The sequence below is a fragment of the Mobula hypostoma genome, chromosome 4 (genome assembly GCF_963921235.1).
Source record: "Mobula hypostoma chromosome 4, sMobHyp1.1, whole genome shotgun sequence".
Classification (NCBI taxonomy): Eukaryota; Metazoa; Chordata; class Chondrichthyes; order Myliobatiformes; family Myliobatidae; genus Mobula; species Mobula hypostoma.
The window spans coordinates 187,452,239-187,476,704 of NC_086100.1; the positions used below are offsets into that span (position 1 = coordinate 187,452,239).

At 44.4% G+C, this 24,466-nt stretch overlaps 2 protein-coding genes across 4 annotated transcripts in view; one reads left to right on the forward strand and one right to left on the reverse strand.

Annotated features, from left to right (window-relative positions):
* Positions 1–3,723, forward strand: part of gfra4a (GDNF family receptor alpha 4a) — a 422,120-nt gene extending 418,397 nt beyond the window's left edge. Inside the window, exon 10 of the transcript XR_010017776.1 lies at positions 3,662–3,723. The gene's annotated coding sequence lies outside the window, so the exon portion shown is untranslated. The remainder of the gene's footprint in view (positions 1–3,661) is intronic.
* Positions 1–24,466, reverse strand: part of atrn (attractin) — a 415,178-nt gene that overhangs the window by 162,543 nt on the left and 228,169 nt on the right. For all 3 annotated transcript variants that reach the window (XM_063047121.1, XM_063047122.1, XM_063047124.1), the window contains exons 22-24: positions 9,092–9,186; positions 2,279–2,357; positions 623–780 (exon numbers count right to left, since the gene is read on the reverse strand). In XM_063047121.1, coding sequence (XP_062903191.1) covers positions 623–780; positions 2,279–2,357; positions 9,092–9,186 — 332 coding nt within the window. The remainder of the gene's footprint in view (positions 1–622; positions 781–2,278; positions 2,358–9,091; positions 9,187–24,466) is intronic.

The following is a 24,466-nucleotide window of genomic DNA, read 5'->3' on the forward strand; positions in this document are numbered from 1 at the left end:
ATTGGAGTGACTGGGCTTGTATACACTGGAATTTAGAAGGGTGAGAGGGGCTCTGATTGAAACATATAAGATTATTAAGGGATTGGACACACTGCAGGCAGGAAACATGTTCCCACTGATAGGTGATTCCAGAACCAGAGGCCACAGTTTAAGAATAAGGGGTAAGCCATTTAGAACGGAGTTGAAGAAAAACTCTTTCACCCAGAAAGCTGTGGATCTGTGGAATGCACTGCCTCAGAAGCAGTGGAGGCCAATTCTCTGGATGCTTTCAAGAAAGAGATGGATAGAGCTCTTAATGATAGCAGAGTCAAGGGATGTGGGGAGAAGGCAGGAACTGGGTACTGATTGTGGATGATCAGCCATGATCACAGTGAATGGCAGTGCTGGTTCGAAGGGCTGAATGGCCTACTCCTGCACCTATTGTCTATTGTACCGACCTTGGAAGCAGTTGTGCTTTTAAGCTGTATCAGGCTAAAATGAGAATATTTAATCGAGAGTTCTGCTGTTACTCGAGTCGTCCCAAGGCGACTGACTCAGTAAAGATGACAGGTTTTTACAACTTCTATATGCAAAAGCTATAACTAAATTTTTTAACATTCATTTTAATTAGCACAAGACTAACCTGTATCTTAATCGGCCAGGTGAAATTGTTTACATACACAAAGAACGTTATATTTGGGTTGTTGCGGAAGTCAAACTTCTCATTGGAGAAACTATCCTTGTATTCCTTGATGTTTGTCTTTGAAACAATCGGTATTTCTTCTCCAGGCGGTGTGCCTGCTGATATAGAGTAAAAATAATTCAAGTCTAGATAACCATTTAAAACAAGTTATAATTCATATGAAAAGGTAAGAAACAGCAAAGGTGAACGTCAAAAAAACTCACTCATTAAGTATTCATGCATGAGACCTTAAGAAAAAATGAGCAAAACAAATGCAAAATAAAAACACAAAACTTTTGTCATTTCTGGAGCAAAATGTCAACACTATACACATCCCTTGATTTACTACTCTTTAAGGAAATTCATCCTCATCTCTGTTCCTTCACTTGATTTCCTGTAGCTACAATTGAAAATAATTCAAGCTCATTAATAACCATGTATTCTGGGTCACTACAAATTTTAAGATCAAAGCCTGTTCTTTGGATTTCTGATTTGGTATACAAAATAATTTAGTTTTACATTACCACCCTTCCCTTCAGTCCTATTCCACTCCAATTTACCCTTTCATTCTCCAATGCACTCTGAAAGTCCTGATTGCTGTTACCAGTGGCATAGGACATGCTGCAAATTATCAAACGAAAACAACAACTTCTTGCCACATTTTCCCCCATTTCTTACGATTCAAACTTTGCCAATGACTTCCCCTAGTCAATTCCCCTCTAATTCCAGATCATTTCTAAATACCTCAACCAAATTTATAGTCCTGCAATTCCTGTAGCAATGAAAGTCCTTGAATTCAAAAAAAACAATCACAGCTTAAATTAAAAGTACTGCGTCTCCCTCTAACCAATCTTATATTTCCCAGTTGCGCTGCAAATAATCTACATTTCTCAGTTTCAATCCGAAATACCTACATATTAATTTTATAATTATCAATTCCCTTCAACAAGAAAACATTGTTTCTTTGTTTCTAATAAATGAAACTACTTCTCAAGTTCTGTTTGCTCCTTAAACATCTTTTCTCTAGAAACAGAAACCAATTTATTTTCAGAAACAACTTCTTCTCCGCCATCAGATTTCTGAACAGCCCATTAACATTACCTTGTTATTTTTTTAAAATACAAGTTATTTATTTCTATAATTTATAGTAATTTTATGCCTTTGTGATGTTCTGGTGCTGCAAAACAGCAAATTTCACTTCATCTACAGTAAATCAGTGAAAATACATTTGAATTAGCAAATTGTCCTCATACAACCATTTAAGCCCTGGAACCAATCTGATGAACGTGCTTCACCCACAGCTATGATAAAACTATAGAATTAGTTTAATATCATGAGTCGTGAATCAAAGTTAATAAGTCATATAATGAAACACTCCTTCTAAGATGGTAAAGCCATCTGATCTTGCTGCTAATTCCCAAGCAGAAAATATTGTCCCATCACTTAGTAGTTAATGCTGGAAAGATTATTCTTTTTCCTCTTTCTATTCATCAAGCAGTAGCCAAAGAATGATATAAATGTGTCCAATATATTCGTTTTCAGCTTCAGCAAATATTGAAACAAAAAGACAACAAAACCTTGCTTTATTAATGTATTTGCCATTATCATCAAACTTACCCATGAAACTACTTGACCACGTTATGTTCAGGTTGAAATTTTTTGATGCGTTGATAAACATATCCAGGTCGCGGTTTTGCTGCAAAAGGCAATTGCAAAATAAATCACATTTCTACAGAATATAAAGATAAAGATTAGCTTTATTACTACAATATAAGATGGCTGAGGTTGCTACAGATCAATTCTTTCAACCCAAGTCTGAAATCACTGCTGTCTATAAATCATCTTGGGTCTAAGCAAATTCCGCAGTTCAATTTTGTAATTATGTCTCGCCCAATGATTGCACTGGTAACATCAAATTTTAATTCCTCAGAAAACAAGGACACATAGAGAAAGACCTGGAATTGTGCAAAAGATGCAAAAAGCTCTGAAGTTGTACAAAACAAAAGACAACTTGAATAAGAGGGACCAATCACCTCTGCCAACATTCATAAGTGCATGAACTTGCTCACAATTTTACAGTAGAATGATATGGATCTCTGTTGTTTTCTTAAAAACAAAATCCTGAAATTCTCACCCATGGTCAATCTTCACAAAATAATCAAATAAAGAAGCTTACTCATTCCAACCTGAGATGGACCTTCACCAGAAATATCCACTTCACGAACGAAGATAAGATTAAGTGTTACATGTACACCGAAATGCATCATTTGCGTCAATGACTACCACAATCTGAAGATGTGCTGGGGACCGCCTGCAAGTGTCACCATGCATCCAGCGCCAAAATAGCATGCCCACAAATTACCAACCTTAAACTGTATGCCTTTGGGAATGTGGGAGGAAACTACATACAGATAACCATAAAAGGACAAACAGAAGAAACAAAGTACTGAGAATTTGATAAACGTAGAGTCACTGGTAAACAATATCAATGAATTTTTGAGATGGCAATGCACTGACGTGGATCCTACTGGTAATGCCAAGAAACTCAGGATTTGTGAGCTATTCAAATATGCAGTTCTAAACTTTACTAACAAGAAAATTGGCAGCATACGTTTCACTCTGCACTGCCAGTCTGCTGCTCAAATAGTCCAGTCACGAGTGGAAATTCATTGATATAAGAGTGCGAATGCACTCCTTCTCCACTCTTTTACTGTGTGCCAAGTCAGGGACAGTGCATCTCACTTTGCTGTTTTCATCAATGAACCTACCGTCGACTTAACCTGGCTTTGAAAATCCTATGATTATAATGAGGTAGGTATAACACTATAAATTCTGTGTGAAATCCTTTGGTTGCAGTAGAGATTGGGTGAAATATTTTAAAATTTAAGCAATCTCAAAGAGTGCATAAATCATTGGTTGATAACTACTTTAATTTTCATAAATGAACTGAGACAAAGTTCTGGGACATGGCTCAAGTTTACAGCATTTCTTCACCCTCAGATACAAACTGGTGGAATGATCATCTCCATGGATATAAATCAAGCTATTCAACTTTAAAAACTGGAGAACCAGAGCTAAGCGAAATCCACTACTCATACAACATTATCTCTGATCGGCTATCGCTGTACAACCAGCAAGGTCAGGAATTTTCTTTTTAATATTTTCCCCTACCCCAACTCTCCCATGTACAAAAAGCATATTCTTCTGCTACTTTGCCTGAAATAAGGTTAGCTTGTTTAAGATTCCTCTCAAGTCAGCCTTAAAAATGGGGAGATTTAGAACACCACTTGTAGAGATGAAAAATGTGCATCGGGAAAGAAAATAACAATTCAGGGCTCATAGCATCACAAATAAAATGGTGGAGGAACGCAGCAGGTCACACAGCCTCGATGGAGAGGAATAAACAGTCAACATTTTAGGCTGAGACTTTTCATCAGAAACAGAACATAGAAATCTACAGCACATTACAGGCCCTTCAGTCCACAATGCTGTACCGACCATGTAACCTACTCCAGAATCTGCCTAGAATATTCCTACTGCATAGCCCTCTATTTTTCTAAGCTCCATGTAACTATCTAAGAAGCTCTTAAAAGACCCTAATCTATCCTCTTCCACCACCGCTGCCAGCAGTGCATTCCACACACCCACTACGCTCTGTGTGAAAAACTTACCACTGATACCTCCTCGGTACCTATTTCCAAGCACCTTAAAACTATGCCTCCGTGTTTAAGCCATTTCAGCCCTGGGGAAAAAGTCTCCGACTAGCCACATAATCAATGCTCCTCATTATCTTATACACCTCCATCAGGTCACCTCTCAGCCTCCGTCACCCCATGGAGAAAAGGCCAAGTTCACTCAACCTATTCTCATAAGGCACGTCCTCCAATCCAGGCAACATCCTTGTAAATTTCCTCTGCACTCTCTCTATCGTATCCACATCCTTCCTGTAGTGAGGTGACAAGAACTGAATACAGTATTCCAAGTGGGATCTTACCAAGGTTTTATATAGCTGTAACATTACCTCATGGCTCTTGAACTCAATCCCACAGATGACGAAGGCCAATGCACGACATGCCTTCTTAACCACAGAGTCAACCTGCGCAGCAGCTTTGAGTGTCCTATGGACACGGACCCCAAGATTTCTCAGATCCTCCACACTGCCAAGAGTCTTACCATTAAGTATTGTATTCCATCTTCAAAACCCTTTCAGAATGAACCACTTCACACTTATCTGGGTTGAGGTCCATCTGCCACTTCAGCCCAATTCTGAATCCTACCGATGTCCCGCTGTAACCTCTGACAACCCTCCAGACAATCCACAACACCCCCAACCTTTGTGTCATCAGCAAACTTACTATCCCACCTTTCTGCTTCTTCACCCAGGTCATATATAAAAATCACAAAGAGGAGGGGTCCCAGAACACCACTGGTCACTGACTTCCAAGCAGAATACGAACCATCTACAACCACCCTTTGCTTTCTGTGGACAAGCCAATTTGGATCCACAAAACAAGGTCTCCTTGGATCCCATGCCTCCTTACTTTCTGAAGGAGCTTTGCATGGTGAACCTTATCAAATGCCTCACTGAAATCCATATACACTACATCCACTGCTCTACCTTCATTGAAGTGTTTTGTTACTTCCTCAAAGAATTCAATCAGGCTAGTAAGGCATGACCTGTCTTTGAGAAACCCATGCCTATCCCTAATCAGATTATGTCTCTCCGAATGCTCATAAATCCTGCCTCTCAGGATCTTCTCCAACAATTCCAACAGCCAGCGCCTCTTCCCCAGGGCACCACTGCTCAATAAAAGGGGACATGGCTTTAAGGTAAGGGGTGGGAAGTTCAAGGGGGATATTAGAAGAAGGTTGTTTACTCAGAGAGTGGTTGGTATGTGGAATACACTGCCTGAGTCAGTGGTGGAGGCAGATACACTAGTGAAATTTAAGACACTACTAGACAGGTACATGGAGGAATTTAAGGTGGGGGGTTATATGGGAGGCAGGGTTTGAGGGTCAGCACATCAATGTGGGCCAAAGGGCCTGTACTGTGCTGTACTATTCTATGTTCTAATTCACCCACCGCTGAAGTCAGACTCACTGGTCTATAAGTTCCTGGGTTATCACTACTCTCTTTCATGAACAAGGGAACAACACTTGCAACTCTCTAATCCAACAGTACTTCTCCCGTCCCTTTTGATGACAATCTCTATTGAGGACTGCAAAAGGGGGAAGAAGCCAGAATAAGGTGAGGGGAGCAGAAGGAGTATAAGCTGACTGGTGTTAGGTGAGGCAAGATAAGTGGAAATGTGGGTGGATGGGATGGGGGGATGAAGTAGGAAGCTGGAAGGTAAAAGAGAAGAAGGAAAGAAGAAGGAATCTGATGGGAGAGGAGCCAGTGGACCATGAAAGAAAAGGAAGGAAGATGCCACCAGAGGGAGGTGATGGGTAGGTGAGAAGAGAAGGGAAGGGCTAAGAGAGGAGCCAGAACAGAAAATGGAAAAAGAAAGAAGGGGGAGGGATGAGAAACTACCAGCAGTTAGAGAAATCAATGTTCATGTTATCAGGTCAGAAGCTATAGAAACGGAATAGGAGGTGCTGCTCGTCCAACCTGAGTTTGGTATCAGTGGGGTAGTAGACGAGGCAGTAGACCAACATATTGGAATGGGAAGGGGAAATTGAATTGGAATGGGTGGCCGCCAGGAACTCTTGCCTTTTTTGCTGCTCCAGCTATAATAGTCACATCCTCACACAAAAACAAAGAGATTAAGAACGAATTATGAGTGAGAAATCAGGAGTGCTGTACATCCTTATAACTCTAAGAACAAACTAAAATGGTGCATCAGTGAGACTTTGAACCCTAGAAAGTTTCTCTCTCTTCACAAATTCTGTCTAAGCTGTCGAGTAGCTCCAGCATTTTCTACTTTACTTCAGCAGCTCAGGTTGACTTTAGTAAGTGTCCTGGTCTTGTTACTTAGAACACAGAACAGAGGAGCCCAGGAACAGGCACTAGTGCCCAAGATGTTGTACCAAACTAATTTAATGCCAAATTAAACGAATTCATTCTGCCTACAAAAAGCCCAAACCCCTCTATTCTTAAAGTGGGCTGGCATAGGTTTGGCACTGGGATGTCTCAAGTAATGTTGTTGCCTCTTCCTATAGATGCTGCTTGGCCTGCTGCGTTCACCAGCAACTTTGATGTATGTTGCTTTTGTTTCCATTGTTGAGTTCCACAACACCTCAGATAAGCAAAACAGACCTTCTCCATCTAGCTTTAACACAAAACTAGTCTGGGACAGGGGTATGAGGAAAATAGTGAATGCCTGTAAGCCCACAACAGCAAAATATGGGCTATATTTTTATATAGGAGCGTTATTTCTGGAACTATAAGTAGCTCAATAATTGCAAGAGCAAACACAACAAGAAGATCATAAACTTAAACAGACCTCACAAAAGATCCTAATTCAAAATGTCAAAGTTATGAAGATTCAATATAGTGTAATTGAGGACAGCCACAATATTTGAAGCAGACAGATATAGAAAAGCAACACACAGGCCAGGCAGCATCTCTAGGAAGAGGTACAGTCGACGTTTCAGGCCGAGACCCTTCGTCAGGACTAACTGAAGGAAGAGTTAGTAAGAGATTTGAAAGTGGGAGGCGGAGGGGGAGATCCAAAATAATAGGAGAAGACAAGAGGGGGAGGGATGGAGCCAAGAGCTGGACAGGTGATTGGCAAAGGGGATATGAGAGGATCATGGGACAGGAGGTCCGGGAAGAAAGACAAGGGGGGGGGGGAACCCAGAGGATGGGCAAGGGGTATAGTCAGAGGGACAGAGGGAGAAAAAGGAGAGTGAAAGAATGTGTGCATAAAAATAAATAACAGATGGGGTATGAGGGGGAGGTGGGGCATTAGTGGAAGTTAGAGAAGTTGATGTTCATGCCATCAGGTTGGAGGCTACCCAGATGGAATATAAGGTGTTGTTCCTCCAACCTGAGTGTGGCTTCATCTTTAGAGTAGAGGAGGCCGTGGATAGACATGTCAGAATGGGAATGGGGTGTGGTATTAAAATGTGTGGCCACTGGGAGATCCTGCTTTCTCTGGCGGACAGAGCGTGGCCTGCTGTGTTCACCAGCAACTTTGATGTGAAATTTCCAGCATCTGCAGAATTCCTGTTGTTTGCGTTTTTAAATATAGAAAAGCCATAGTCAAATCATCCCAGTTCAATATTGCACTTAATATTAGAGAATGTATACAACCTGAAATTCTTGTTCTTTGCAGACATCCATGGAAACAGAAGAATGCCCCAAAGAATGAGTAACAGTAAAAACGTTAGAACTCTAAAGCTCCCTGCTCGCCCCCTACCATGCACAAGCAGCAGCAGAGCAATGACCCTCCCCCCTCCGCCTATTTATTTCAGCGAAAAAGCATCAGCACCCTCCACCCAACAAGCAAACAATAGCAAAGCCCCCAAGAAAGACTATTATTCCAGAACGAGGGGCCACCGTTTGAGGATAGAGGGGAAGCCTTTTAGGACCAAGATTAGGAAAAACTTCTTCACACAGAGAGTGGTGAATCTGTGGAATTCTCTGCCACAGGAAACTGTTGAGGCCAGTTCATTGGCTATATTTAAGAGGGTGTTAGATATGGCCCTTGTGGCTACGGGGGTCAGGGGGTACGGAGGGAAGGCTGGGGCGGGGTTCTGAGTTGGATGATCAGCCATGATCATAATAAATGGCGGTGCAGGCTCGAAGGGCCGAATGGCCTACTCCTGCACCTATTTTCTATGTTTCTATGTTTCTATTATCTGCAGTACAACAAAAACGTTCACTGGACAATTTGACATACCACAGGCTCTCCCTCTCCCTAATAAAAGGACAGAGAGGTGTCATACAGTGAGAGAGGAGACTAACAAGATCCCCTGCCCCTGTGTCTGTTACCTCAGTCACCACACTGTAAACACTTTAAACCACTTTATTTTATTGCTGTTTACATGTAAACATATGGTGTTCATGTATAGATACACATTTTACTCCATATCTATATTTTAACCTCTAACTTATTTTTATATAATTCTTTAGTTTATAGTTGTTGAATATTGAATTTTGTTACATGCCATGCCCACACATCACAGCAAATACATAATATGTAAATATATATGACGAATAAAGTTGATCCTTAAATTAATCGAGTCTTCATTTTCCATTTCCTTTACTAGTCCAATGATTACATACACATTTCTTCATCCCCACAGGATCTCTAACCTCAACAATCAAACATGTAGCTATTAGTGCTCAACATGATTAGGCACCCTGTGAATTTTTCAGCAAGAAATATGCCAAACAGTCTGAAAATCATTTCCAAACAAAACACTGCACTAGATTTAGGTCTTACTCAAGTCAATCATTGGATATACTTAGGATATACTTACTTCCTCAGGGGTGGCTACAAAGTTAATGGCTGTGTAGTAACGATCATCCTCCTGAGAGAGACTGAAGGTGAACTGATAGTCAATCAACAGAGTGTCTGAAAGGAAATTTAGAAACTAAAATGAGGCACTGAAATGCTGGATTCTACTACAAAAGAGCAGAAACATTCAATAAATAAGATTTCATTAATTAGAATTTCTCACATCAGTTAGAATACAATTAAACATTTTTCATAGTTATTTAAATAAAATGTTATGTTGCCATACCTCCCAAATTTTAACTTGACTGTTGACCAATGCATTCATTATAAAGAAATCGGCATTTAAAACTAACAATTTCAAACATTGCTTCAGCCTATGCCACATATGTATTGGAGAGGTCACCGCATAAAGAATTTTTTTTACATATTGCACCGTACTGCTGCCACAAAACAACAAACTTCACAACATATGTCAGTGATAATAAACATGATTTTCATTCTGATTTCAAATTCAATATAACAATTATATGTGAACCTTAAACAATCCTTGTCTTTGAGTAACAGAGCTGCTAGACTAGATCAGCATCAGATCAATACTGATACTGCTCACTCATGATGCCGGAGGCTTTATACAGATCAAGACATCTTAAATTATAACATATCAATGTCACTATGTCAAAGGAAACAAAGACATTTATCATCAGAAAGCTAGGGATTCCCATGGTGCTCCAGGTCACGTTTCTTCTTAGGCATTTCCATGGAATCCAGAATGACTTGATTCCACTGCATTTCTGAGGATTGGAAGTTGTCATTCTAACATGGTGTGCCCACTGCATGCTAGCAATTACCTGAACTTGACAGCAAGGATCACCTTGCCATGGACCAAGACAATCCAAGAACTCCTCTGCATTGACTCGCATACTTGGACAAATACAAGCTCTCAAAACACATATAGGAGCACTATAACAACAGCCACACATAATCTTCCCCAAAGCCTCTTCTGCTCTCACAGTCAGTAACCCCACTAAGCCCAACAATGCCCCAGAATGCCCCACTCTTTCAGTCCTAATCAATGCTCCTCAGTAAAGCAGCAGCACAATGAAAGATCCCACCAAAGTCTGAAAGCACATGCCACCAGGTTCAAGGGCAACTTCTATCTTGCTGTCATAAGATTATTAAAGGGTTCCCTTGTATGATAAGATTGAATCTTGACCTCACAATCTACCTCGTGATGAACTTGTACCATATTGTCCACCTGTATGGCACTTTCTGTATCTATAACACTTTATCCTGCATTTTGTTATTGTTTTACCTTGTACTACCTCAATGGATTGACGTAATGAAATGGATTTGTATGAACAGTATACAAGTTTTTCGCTATACCTCAGTAACTGTGACAATAAACTAGTTTACCTCTTTCCTAACCTCCATCAGTATTGTACCCTTTTTTGTTTCATCTCTCCTTCAGCACCCTTGCTTTTCTACTTTCTCTCTTTCCTTCGTAGTTCCTCAGCCAGCTCACATTGCTGCACCCCTCCTATCTATATCAAGCTTATATTAAAATGTATTCAACCATACACATGTATGTCACCAAATGAAACAATGTTCCTCTGGACAAAGTACATATAACTCACACACAACACAAAGTAATATTATCATAAATAAATTAAAAAATAATAATGTGCATTTATAAGTTAAAAAGTAAATAGTATAACGCTACTGGTGCTTCATACATAGCGGGACTTGGGTGGTGGCAAGGGGTTTAGTAAGGAGGCTATGCTACTTCTGTCCATTGCTTAGGCCAGAATTCCAGGAGTTCTCCCAGAAAACCACAGAAGAAATTCTAGACTTCACCTAGTACTATCTTATCCTTCTCCAAGGATCATCACTTTGTTGTGCTCAAGAGGCTGGTGAGATCCTGACATCCAGGGAGTGATGCCGCCTGAAGATTAGCCATCTAGTGCTTACCTCCTGTTTGGATCACCAGTGATGTTAAGGACAAGGGAGGTTCCATACAAAGAGCTATCCAACCAAGACCTCAATGGTGAAGCTGGCGGAAGACAATGACACATCTTAATAGCAGTGAAGGCAGAGGAATGCTGCAGTTGTCTTGCATTCCATGCTACTGGACCCTAACCACAACATGTCAGGGAGCTAGGGCTTTACTCTTTGGAGAGAAGGAGGATGAGAGGAGACATGATAGAGGTGTACAAGATAATAAGAGGAATAGACAGAGTGGATAGCCAGCGCCTCTTCCCCAGGCACCACTGCTCATTTCAGAGGACATGGTTTTAAGGTAAGGGGTGGGAAGTTCAAGGGGGATATGAGAGGAAGGTTTTTTACTCAGAGAGTGGTTGGTGCGTGGGATGCACTGCCTGAGTCAGTAGTGGAGGCAGATACACTAGTGAAGTTTAAGAGACTACTAGACAGGAACAGGTGTCCCCCGCTTTTCGAACGTTCGTTTTACGAAACCTCACTGTTATGAAAGACCTACATTAGTACCCTAGTTTCGCTTTCAGAAGGTGTTTTCACTATTACGAAAAAAAAATTCAGCGGACGATAAAAAAAATCAGCGCGCCCCGAGCAGCCGCTCTCCCCCGGATTCGGAACTGCATTGCTTTAACAAGTGCCAGTGAGCAGCCGTTTGCAAGATGACTTCCATGGTATCAGAAAAGCCTGAAAGAGCTCAGAAGGGTGTTACACTTACGGTAAAACCAGACATAATTAAGCGTTTTGATCATGGTGAACGAAGTAAGGACAACTTGAGTTTGGCTTGTGGAAGCTGACGAACATGATGTTGAAGAGGTTTTGGCATCCCATCACCAAGAACTAACAGATGAAGAGCTGAAGCAATTGGAAGAAAAAAGGATAACAATCGAAACCGAATGAGTAATGATAAAGTACGGCTTTAATTTTGAAAGGGTACGTCGGTTTAGGGGATATTTGCAGGATGGTTTGAGTCCTTATTAAAGAACTGTATGATAGAAAAATGCGCGAGGCTCAGCAGTCAAGCAAGCCTTCCACATCAGCCACAGCAGATGACGAACCTTGACCTTCGACATCAAGGCGGGCAGAGATAGAAGAAGATCAGCTGCTTGCTCTAATGGAAACAGGCAACGAGACGACACCCCAGTGTCCCACCACCCCAACACCCAGGCCACGGACAGATACTGTACCGATTCGCGGAGAATGCAAAGGTAGCCAGCAGGAACACAGCACATCTCTTAAGAAAAAAGCCGAAATAAACATGCTAATTAATTAGGTGCCTCCGACATGTAATTGTCAGCCCAGATCAGAGATGACGCAATCGGAAATCGGCACTGATCTGGGCTTACCAATGATTACATGCACATTTCTTCACTGGTAACAATTACACTGGCTGCCGTGGCCCAACCACTCCTGGGGGCGGATTTTCTACGAGCCCACAGCCTGCTGGTCGACCTGCAAGGGAAGCGATTAGTCCCGCCAAGACTTTTCAAACGTTCTCCCTGGGTGAAGCACAGTTGCCAGCCCCACACCTGGACTCCATCACGCTGTCCGACGACGAATTCACCAGGTTCCTGGCTGATTTCCCATCAGTACTGACGCCGCAGTTCACGGCAGCCATGCCCAGACACGGAGTACAGCACCACATCCCGACCCAGGGACCGCCCCTCCACGCCCGTGCTCGAAGGCTTTCCCCAGACAAGCTCCGACTGGCGAAGGAGGAGTTCAAGAAGATGGAGGAATTGGGGATCATACGACGGTCCGACAGCCCATGGGCCTCCCCCCTTCACATGGTGCCCAAGGCAACGGGGGGCTGGAGACCATGCGGTGACTACCGCAGACTGAACGAGGATACAACGCCAGACCACTACCCTGTGCTGCACATTCAAGACTTCACAGCAAACCTACATGGCGCAAGGATCTTTTCCAAGGTAGACCTCGTCCGGGGATACCATCAAATCCCTGTACATCCAGACGGCATCCCCAAAACAGCACTTATCACCCCGTTCGGACTTTTCAAATTCCTCCGAATGCCATTTGGTCTAAAGAATGCCGCACGGACTTTCCAGCGGCTAATGGACATGGTGGGACGCAACCTGGACTTTGCATTCATCTATTTGGACGACATCCTCGTAGCCAGCAGTAGTCGGCAGGAGCATCTGTCCCACCTCCGCCAGCTCTACTCCCGCCTGAGCGAATTCGGCCTTACAATCAACCCAGCCAAATGCCAGTTCGGACTCGACACCATCGACTTCCTGGGCCACAGGATTACTAAAGACGGGGCAACCCCACTGCCCGCCAAGGTAGACGAGGTCCGCAACTTCCCCCGACCCAACACAATCAAAGGCCTGCAGGAATTCGTGGGTATGGTGAATTTCTACCACCGTTTCCTCCCCTCAGCAGCCCGAACCATGCGACCCCTGTTCACTCTAATGTCGGGTAAGGGCAAGGACAAGGACATTACCTGGGACGAAGAGGCCGCAACCGCTTTCGTTAAAACCAAAGAAGCCTTGGCAAACGCCGTGATGCTAGTGCACCCCAGAACGGATGTTCCTACTGCCCTCACGGTGGACGCATCCAACACAGCGGTCGGTGGAGTGTTGGAACAACTCATCGAGGGTCGCTGGCAACCCCTGGCGTTCTTCAGCAAACACCTACGACCACCTGAACTCAAATACAGTGCTTTCGACCGGGAGCTATTGGCACTATACCTGGCAATCCGGCATTTCAGGTACTTCTTAGAAGGTAGGCTCTTCACCGCGTTCACGGACCACAAACCACTTACCTTTGCATTCACTAAGGTGTCCGACCCCTGGTCGCCCCGCCAGCAGCAACATCTGTCCTACATCTCCGAGTACACGGTGGACATTCGGCATGTCTCTGGAAAGGGCAACGTCGTGGCGGATGCACTATCCAGACCTACCATACAGGCCCTGTCCCAGGGGGTGGACTATGCAGCGCTGGCAGAGGCACAGCAGGCAGACGCTGAGATCCCCAGTTACAGGACCGCAGTCTCCGGTTTGCAGCTCCAAGACCTCCCCGTAGGCCCAGGTGAGAGGACCCTACTATGTGACGTAGCTACCGGCCAATCCCGTCCCGTCGTCCCAGCAGCCTGGCGCCAGCGGGTTCTCGAGTCCATTCACAACTTAGCGCACCCCTCCATCAGGACAACCATCCGGCTGGTCTCCAACAGGTTCGTGTAGCATGGACTTCATAAACAGGTCAGTGAATGGGCCAAAACGTGTATGCAGTGCCAAACGGCCAAGGTGCAGCGGCACACCAAGGCTCCACCGCAGCAGTTCGAACCCACCCGCCGGAGGTTCGACCACATCCATGTGGATATTGTGGGGCCCCTGCCAGTGTCACGAGGAGCGCGGTACCTCCTAACTATGATAGACCGGTTCACCAGATGCCCAGAGGCAGTCCTGCTCACCGACACCACCTCCGAATCCTGCGCCCGAGCACTGACCGCAACCTGGGTAGCACGCTTCGGGGTACCGGTTCACATTACCTCCGACAGGGGCGCCCAGTTCACCTCCAGCCTGTGGTCGGCTATGGCCAGCCTTTTAGGATCTTAGCTACACCACACAACTGCCTACCACCCACAGTCGAACGGGCTAGTGGAGCGCTTCCACCGTCACCTGAAATTGGCTCTGATGGCCCGCCTGGAGGGGCCTAACTGGGTGGACGAGCTTCCCTGGGTCCTGCTCGGAATCCGCACGGCGCCCAAAGAGGATCTGCACACCTCGTCGGCCAAGTTGGTGTACGGCGCACTCCTGGTCGTCCCAGGAGAGTTCATACCAGCCCCAAGGGGGCAAGAGGAAGAACCCACAGCAGTCCTGGACAGACTACGGGAGAGGCTCGGTAACCTGGCCCCCATACCCACTTCACAGCACGGACAGAGCCCGACCTGCGTACTCAAAGACCTGCAGAACTGTAAGTTTCTTTTTGTACGACGGGGCGGACACCGGGCACTGCTACAGCGGCCCTACGAGGGGCCGTTTAAGGTGATCAGGAACAACGGGTCCACGTTCGTGCTGGACATTGGGGGGAGAGAGGAGGTTTTCACGGTGGACTGACTCAAACCGGCCCATGTGGACTTGGCGCAGCCGGTCCAGGCTCAGGCACCGCGGTGCAGGAGCAGACCTCCCAAACAGAGGCCGATCCAGACTGTGGTCATTGGGGGAGGTATCGCCGGTTCTGGGGGGGGGGGGTTATGTGGCGACCCACTTTCTGGCACACACGAACCGGCTCACAACAGCGCGTGCAGGCAGAGAGCCGGCCCCAAAAAGGGTGCCAGGCCATCTTCACCAGCAGGGGGAAAATCTCACGCGCAGAAAGGGTCTGGGAATATGCATTCCCCACAGCAGTGCCACCCCAGGGAGGGCGGGAACAGGAAGGTTGTAAAGCAGGCCGCGAAGTTTGAATAAATCTCTTTCATCGCAACTCTAACTCACCGACTCCGTGTGGTTATTCTAGCGCTGTGTGTAGCACACCGCTACAACACCATTTTAAAAGGAATTATGGATCTTTATTCCAAGATCCCTCTGTCCTACTGTACTCAGTGCTCCACCATTCAACATGTAAGACCTACCCTGCTAGGCCCACTGAAAGTGCAAAACTTCACACTTGTCTTCATTAAATTCCATCTGCCAATTTTCAGCCCATTTTTTCCAGCTGTTTCAGATCCCACTGAAGGCCATGACAGTCGCTGTCCACTACAACTCCAGTCTTGGTGTCACCCAAACTTTAAGCACATTATCATAGAAACACAGAAAACCTACAGCAAAAATACAACTTATCCACTGATGTCTACTATAAGCCTACTGACTCTCACAGCTATCAGGACTATTCCTCTTCTCACCCTGTCTATTGCAAAAACGCCATCCCCTTCTCGCAATTCCACCATCTCCGCTGCATCTGCTCTCAGGATGAGGCTTTTCATTCTAGGACGAGGGAGATGTCTTCCTTTTTTAAAGAAAGGGGCTTCCCTTCCTCCACTATCAACTCTGCTCTTAAATGCATCTCCCCCATTTCACATACATCTGCTCTCACTCCATCCTCCCACCACCCCACTAGGAATAGGGTTCCCCTGGTCCTCACCTACCACCCCACCAGCCTCTGGGTCCAACATATTATTCTCTGTAACTTCCGCCACCTCCAACGGGATCCCACCACTAAGCACATCTTTCCCTCCGCCCCTCTCTGCATTCCGCAGGGATCGCTCCCTACGCAACTCCCTTGTCCATTCGTCCCCCCCATCCCTCCCCACTGATCTCCCTCCTGGCACTTATCCGTGTAAGCGGAACAAGTGCTACACATGCCCTTACACTTCCTCCCTTACCACCATTCAGGGCCCCAAACAGTCCTTCCAGGTGAGGCAACACTTCATCTGTGAGTCGGCTGGGGTGATATACTGCGTCCGGTGCTCCCGATGTGGCCTTTTATATATTGGCGAGACCCGACGCAGACTGGGAGTCCGCTTTGCTGAACATGTACGTTCTGTCCGCCAGAGAAAGCAGGATCTCCCAGTGGCCACACATTTTAATTCCACATCCCATTCCCATTCTGACATGTCTATCCACAGCCTCCTCTACTGTAAAGATGAAGCCACACTCAGGTTGGAGGAACAACATCTTATATTCCGTCTGGGTAGCCTCCAACCTGATGGCATGAACATCGACTTCTCTAACTTCCGCTAATGCCCCACCTCCCCCTCGTACCCCATCTGTTACTTATTTTTATACACACATTCTTCCTCTCACTCTCCTTTTTCTCCCTCTGTCCCTCTGAATATATCCCTTGCCCATCCTCTGGGTCCCCCCCCACCTCCTTGTCTTTCTTCCTGAACCTGTCCCATGATCCTCTCGTATCCCTTTTGCCTATCACCTGTCCAGCTCTTGGCTCCATCCCTCCCCCTCCTGTCTTCTCCTATCATTTTGGATCTCCCTCTCCAACTTCCAAATCCTTTACTCACTCTTCCTTCAGTTAGTCCTGACGAAGGGTCTCGGCCTGAAACGTCGACTGCACCTCTTCCTAGAGATGCTGCCTGGCCTGCTGCGTTCACCAGCAACTTTTATGTGTGTTGCTTGAATTTCCAGCATCTGCAGAATTCCTGTTGTTTGCAAAATACAGGCCCTTCGGTCCACAAAACTGTGCCGAACTGTGCCAGCAAGCACTGTGAGGGTCATGTTTTTTGACTTCTCCAGTGCGTTCAACACTATCCGCCCTGCTCTGCTGGGAGAGAAGCTGACAGCGATGCAGGTGGATGCTTTCCTTGGTGTCATGGATTCTTGATTACCTGACTGGCAGACCACAGTACGTGTGCTTGCAACACTGTGTGTCCGACAGAGTGATCAGCAGCACTGGGGCTCCACAGGGGACTGTCTTGTCTCCCTTTCTCTTCACCATTTACACCTCAGACTTCAACTACTGCAACGAGTCTTGTCATCTTCAGAAGTTTTCGGATGACTCTGCCATAGTTGGATGCATCAGCAAGGGAGATGAGGCTGAGTACAGGGATACGGTAGGAAACTTTGTCACATGGTGTGAGCAGAATTATCTGCAGCTTAATGTGAAAAAGACTAAGGAGCTGGTGGTAGACCTGAGGAGAGCTAAGGTACCGGTGACCCCTGTTTCCATCCAGGGGCTCAGTGTGGACATGGTGGAGGATTACAAATACCTGGGGATACGAATTGACAATAAACTGGACTGGTCAAAGAACACTGAGGCTGTCTACAAGAAGGGTCAGAGCCGTCTCTATTTCCTGAGGAGACAGATGTCCCTTAACATCTGCCAGACGATGCTGAGGATATTCTACGAGTCTGTGGTGGCCAGTGCGATCATGTTTGCTGTTGTGTGCTGGGGCAGCAGGCCGAGGGTAGCAGACACCAACAGAATCAACAAACTCATTTGTAAGGCCAGTGATGTTGTGGGGATGGAACTGGACTCTCTGGCGGTGTGTCTGAAAAGAGGATGCTGTCCAAGTTGCATGCCATCTTGGTCAATGTCTCCCATCCACTACATAATGTACTGGTTGGGCACAGGAGTGCATTCAGCCAGAGACTCATTCCACCGAGATGCAACACACAGCGTTTTAGGAAGTCATTCCTGCCTGTGGCCATCAAACTTTACAACTCCTCCCTTGAAGGGTCAGACACCCTGAGCCCACAGGCTGGTCCTGGACTTATTTCCTGGCATAATTTACATATTACTATTTAACTATTTATGGTTTTATTACTATTTAATTATTTATGGTGCAACTGTAACGAAAACCAATTTCCCCCGGGATCAATAACGTATGACTATGACTATCAGGTCACCTCTCATCCTCTGTTGCTCCAAGGAAAAAAGGCCAAGTTCACTCAACCTATTCTCATAAGGCATACTCCCTAGTCCAGGCAACATCCTTGTAAAACCCCTCTGCACTCTTTCTATGGTTTCCATATCCTTCCTGTAGTGAGATGGCCAGAACTGAGCACAGTACTCCAAGTGGGGTTTGACCAGGGTCCTATAAATCTGCAACATTACCTCTCGGCTCCTAAACTCAATCCTACGATTGATGAAGGCCAATGCATTGTATGCTTTCTTTTTTTGTAATATAATTTTTATTGAGTTTTCAAAAAGAATACATGAAAAGATAAAATCTACCCTCCCCCCTCCCCTTAACCCTCCCCCCCCCATAGATAGTCCTACCTAAAAAGAAAGAAAAGAGGAAAAAAAAGAGCAGCCTGGGTATTGGAAGGTTTCCACATGCTCCATGGGATTCAAAATAAATTTGGTATAATTATTCATTACTTTCCCCAAGGGACCAAGATCTTTATCAGAGCACTTAAATATGCCATCCTATCTTTTGTAAATAAGGGCGCCAAATATTCAAAAATGTTACATATTTATCTCTTAAATTATAAGTAATTTTTTCGAGTGGAATAGAACTAGCCATTCTTAACTTTGCTTTCTTAACCACAGAGTCAACCTGTGCAGCCAGATCATTGATGTAGATGACAAACAACAACGGACACAGCACCGATACTGCAGCACTCCACTAGTCAAAGGCCTTGAGTCGTAGAATCAACCATCTACTACCACACTCTCTATTCAGAATCAGAATCAGGTTTATTATCACTGGCATGTGTCATGAAATTCGTTAACTTAGCAGCAGCAATTCAATGCAATACATAATTTAGAAGAAAAAATAATAAATAAGTAAATCAATAACAGTATATGTATATTGAATAGATTAAAAATCGAGCAAAAACAGAAATAATGCATATTAAAAAAGTGAGTTAGTGTTCACAGGTTCAACACCCATTTAGGAATCAGATGGCAGAGGGGAAGAAGCTGTTCCTGAATCACTGACTGTGTGTCTTCAGGCTTCTGTACCTCCTACCTGATGGTAACAGTGAGAAAAGGGCATGCCCTGGGTGCTGGGGTCCTGAATAACGGACTCTGCCTTTCTGAGACACCACTCCTTGATGATGTCCTGGGTACTTTGTAAGCTAGTGCCCAAGATGGAGTCGACTACATTTACGACCCTCAGCAGCTTCTTTCAGTCCTGTGAGGTAGCAGACCTCGCGCCCCCCCCCCATAACAGACTGTCAGAATGCTTTCCGCAGTACATCAATTCATCTATAGAAGTTTTTGAGTGTTTTTGTTGGCATACCAAATTTCTTCAAACTCCTATTGAAGTACAGTCGCTGCCTTGCCTTTAAAGCTGCATTGATATGTTGGGACGAGGTTAGGTCCTCAGAGATCTTGATACTTATGAACTTGAAACTGCTCACTCTCTCCACTTCTGATCCCTCTGAGGATTGGTATGTGTTTCTTCGTCTTACCCCTCCTGAAGTCCACAATCAGCTCTTTTGTCCTACTGATGTTCGGTGCCAGGTTGTTGCTGCGACACCACTCCAGTAGTTGGCATATCTCACTCCTGTACACCCTCTAGTCACCACCTGAGATTCTACCAACAATGGTTGTATCATCAGCAAATTTGTAGATGGTATTTGAGCTATGCCTAGCCACGCAGTCATGGATAGAGAGAGAGTAGAGCAGTGGGCTAAACACACACCCCTGAATTGCACCAGTGTTGAGCGTCAGTGAGGAAGAGATATTATCACCTATCTGCACAGACTGTGGTCTTCCAATTAGGAAGTCGAGGATCCAACTGAAGTGGGAGGAACATAGGCCCAGGTTCTGTAACTTATCAATCAGGATTGTGGGAATGATGATGTTAAATGCTGAGCTATAGTCAATGAACAGCATCCTGACATAGCTGCTTTGTATTTCAGGGAAGAACAATTAGGTTAATTAGGAGGCATTTGTTTAATTCGTTCAGCACAAGAGGGGCTGAAGGGTCTGTCCTGACCTGTACTGTAATACTGAAGCGTTACAAGGTATTGGTTGGACCTCACTTGGAATATTATGAACAGTTTTGGGCCTCATTATCCAGGAAAGGATATGCTGGTATTGGACAGAGTCCAGAGGAGGCTCACAAGAATGACCCCAGGAATGAAAGGGTTAACATATGAGCAGCATTTGATGGCTCTGGGCTGGGTTTTAGAAGAGGGAGGGGAAATCTCAGTGAAACTTAAGGCCAAGATAGAGTGGATGTGGGCAGGAAGTTTCCTATACTGAGTGAATCTAGGACAAGAGAGCACAGTCTTAGAATAGAAGAGAGTCCCTTTAGAACAGAGATGAGGAGGAATTTCTTTAGCCAGCGGATGATGAATGTGTGGAATTCACTGCTGCAAACGGCTGTGGAGGGCAAATCCTCGGGTATACAGTGGATTCCAGTTAATTGGTCCATCGGTTAATCAGTACAGCAGTCTATTTGGGGCAACTCTTAAAGAACAAAACCTATTCAAGAAAGTAGCCAAAATTCTCTTTGTTTACTTGGGACACTATGTCGCTTAATTGGGACAGGAGATCGTTGCCGAAAAGTTTCTAACTAAGGTCAGTTTGTGTAAACTTGTGTGGCCATTAGCTAGTATGCCATGCTTAGAGTAAAAAGCTTTTAAATAAGATCAATTTGTATTCAAAAAGCAATGATTAATGTTACCAATAGATGGCGAAAAATAAGCAGTAGAACAATTTAGAATTGATTTGCTCACTACAGTATCAAGCATTCAGGTTTGGAGATGCCAGAAATGGCTGGGAGTGAAAATGAAATTATTTCACTACTTCAACAAGTTAAGAACTAAGAAGAATTTGAAGATATTGACAATCTTCTTGAACATTGAAATGAAAATGAGTATTTTGAAGATACAATTGTTGAAAGTATTGTTTGATGGCAGTCCATTATCTGCACTATGCTAATTTTGTTCATTTACAATCAATCAAAAGAACCCGGCAACATGTTGGTTGCCCGTCGTGTCCAACGATGACGAGAACCTGTGCGGGACAGTTTTTAAGTGGAAAAGCCATTCCACTGGGACAGTTCCACTCTCCCAATCTCAGAAGTTGTCACAAACTGTGGTCTTCCCTGGTTGTCGTGGATAACCATGACTTCTGTGCCTTATCATGCCCTTCGCTCTCCACGAAGCATTGCAAAACCACCTTGCCATTGGATCTCACTATTGTCCCATCTGCTGAAACAAACTTCATCTGCTAGGACAAGCACAGCCTGATTTCACTGGGGTTTGAGGCTTACCAGCTACCCTCACGTGGCTCAGCCCACCTGTCGAAGCGGTATGGCTGCTATCACATGCAAACAGCTATTCGGATCGATAGGTGAATGTCCAGTGGAGCCTAAAGGTAAGTGAGCTGCCCCAGAATGGACACGATAAACCCCTTCACCAGAGGTGCTAGTTCTCCTTGTACACAGCAACCCTGCATTCCAATTCCACTCCATTCACAGCAGCATACATTGGATGAATGAACTAATACACAAATTTATTGTACTGTAGTAGCATTGGTAGTGTTTCATCCAGAAACATAAATTGTTACTCAGTTAAATGGTAGTTTGCCTTTTTTTTTTTAAATATCTTCTTAACTATTTCCCCGAAACCAGCTAATTATGGCACCAAAATATACTGGTGTTGATGTGTCACAAATATAATTGGGGCAAAATGTATTGGTGTCAGTGTGTCACAATTAACAGGAATCAACTGTATTTAAAGTGGGGATTGATAGGTTCGTCATTAGACCACAAGACAAAGGAGCAGAAGTCAGCCATTCGGCCCATCGAGTCTGCTCCGCCATTTTATCATGAACTGATCCATTCTCCCATTTAGTCCCACTCCCCTGCGTTCTCACCATAACCTTTGTTGCCCTGGCTACTCAGATACCTATCAATCTCTGCCTTAAATACACCCAATGACTTCACCTCCACTGCCGCCCGTGGCAACAAATTCTAGATTCGCCACACTCTGGCTGAAAAAATTTCTTCGCATCTCTGTTCTGAATGGGCGCCCTTCAATCCTTAAGTCGTGCCCTCTCGTACTAGACTCCCCCACCATGGGGGACAACTTTGCCACATCCACTCTGTCCATGCCTTTCAACATTCGAAATGTTTCTATGAGGTCCCCCTTCATTCTTCTAAACTCCAAGGAGTACAGTCCAAGAGAGGTCAAACGTTCCTTATATGACCCTCTCATTCCCAGAATCATTCTAGTGAATCTTCTCTGAACCTTCTCCAACGTCAGCACATCCTTTCTTAAATAAGGAGACCAAAACTGCACACAGTACTCCAAGTGAGGTCTTACCAGTGTCTTATACAGCCTCAACATCATATCCCTGCTCCTATACTCTATTCCTCTAGAAATGAATGCCAACACTGCATTCGCCTTCTTCACCACCGACTCAACCTGGAGGTTAACCTTAAGGGTATCCTGCACGAGGACTCCCAAGTCCCATTGCATCTCAGAACTTTGAATTCTCTCTCCATTTAAATAATAGTCTGCCTGTTTATTTCTTCTACCAAAGTGCATAACCATACACTTTCCAACATTGTATTTCATTTGCCACTTCTTTGCCCATTCTCCCAATCTATCCAAGTCTCTCTGCAGACTCTCTGTTTCCTCAGCACTACCGGCACCTCCACCTATCTTGGTATCATCAGCAAACTTAGCCACAAAGCCATCTATTCCATAATCCAAATCGTTAAAGTACAACGTAAAAAGAAGCCGCCCCAACACGGACCCTTGTGGAACACCACTGGTAACCCTTGTCTAGCCTACTTGTAATTTCCTCAAAAAATTGCAATAGGTTTGTCAGGCAGGATTTTCCTTCAAGGAAACCATGCTGAGTTCTGCCTATCTTGTCATATGCATCCAGGTACTCCGTAATCTCATCCTTGACAATCGACTCCAACAACTTCCCAACCAATTAGTAAGGGTGTCAAAATTTACAGGGAGAAGGCAAGAGATAAAGCTTTGAGAAGGAAAATAAATCAGCCATAATGGAATGACAGACAGGACTGGATGGGCCAAATGGCTCAGTCTGTTCCTACGTCTTATGCTCTTAAAGTAATGAGAAAAACAACAGAAAATATGAGGGATTATTGCTCGGAAACTCAAATTAAAGTTAATAATAGTACAGGTTCACTTTTATTCCACTTGCCATTGCGCATTCTACGCATGACTTGTTTCCATGGTTTTGATGTAGACATTCCCAAAAATTTCTTAATTTTGGATGCCAAAAATATGTCAATTAGCTACATCAACTTCAGTTCAGGCCCCTTCAGACTAAAGCAAATCAAAATAATACTCATGAGCAGATATACACTGATTCTGCAAGCTGTACATGGAAGGTATTCTGAGATTTGAAATCTACTCAGCTTGGTTTAAAAAAAATACATGCATGAAATCCCTCCTATAGACAGTGATAAAGTTTGGCTTTAATGCTATTTCCATTAAAGTGGTGATAAATTTCATCATTCATGTCAGTACATTGTCCACACATAAATGGGAGTTGAAAACAAATGCAGTTCCATTTCACGTTATAAACATGCACAACTGGATGGAAAATATACAAATGGAAATGGCTTTAACAGTGAATACAATCCCTCAAGTCACCCCCTGACATTAGTTTTCTTTTAATAAGTTGCTAGCTAATTGGTTGAATTCTGGAGATCATTCACAACAACAGTTACTCTGGAACGAAACATCCACTCCACATCCACTCCAGCACTTTCAGTAACATTTGATATGTGGGCGGGGGAGGGTATTGTACCTACACCACACTTGGCTATGCTCTCTTCTTGCTGCTGCCATCAGCAAGAAGGTACAGGAACCTCCGGACCAAATCACCAGGTTCAGGAATAGTTATTTCCCCTCAACCAACAGGCTCTTGAACCGGAGGGGATAAGTTCACTCAACTTCACTCGCCCCTTCACTGAATTGTTCCTTTTAACCTATGGACTCACCTTAAGGACTCATCTCATGTTCTCGATATTTATTGCTTATTTATTTAT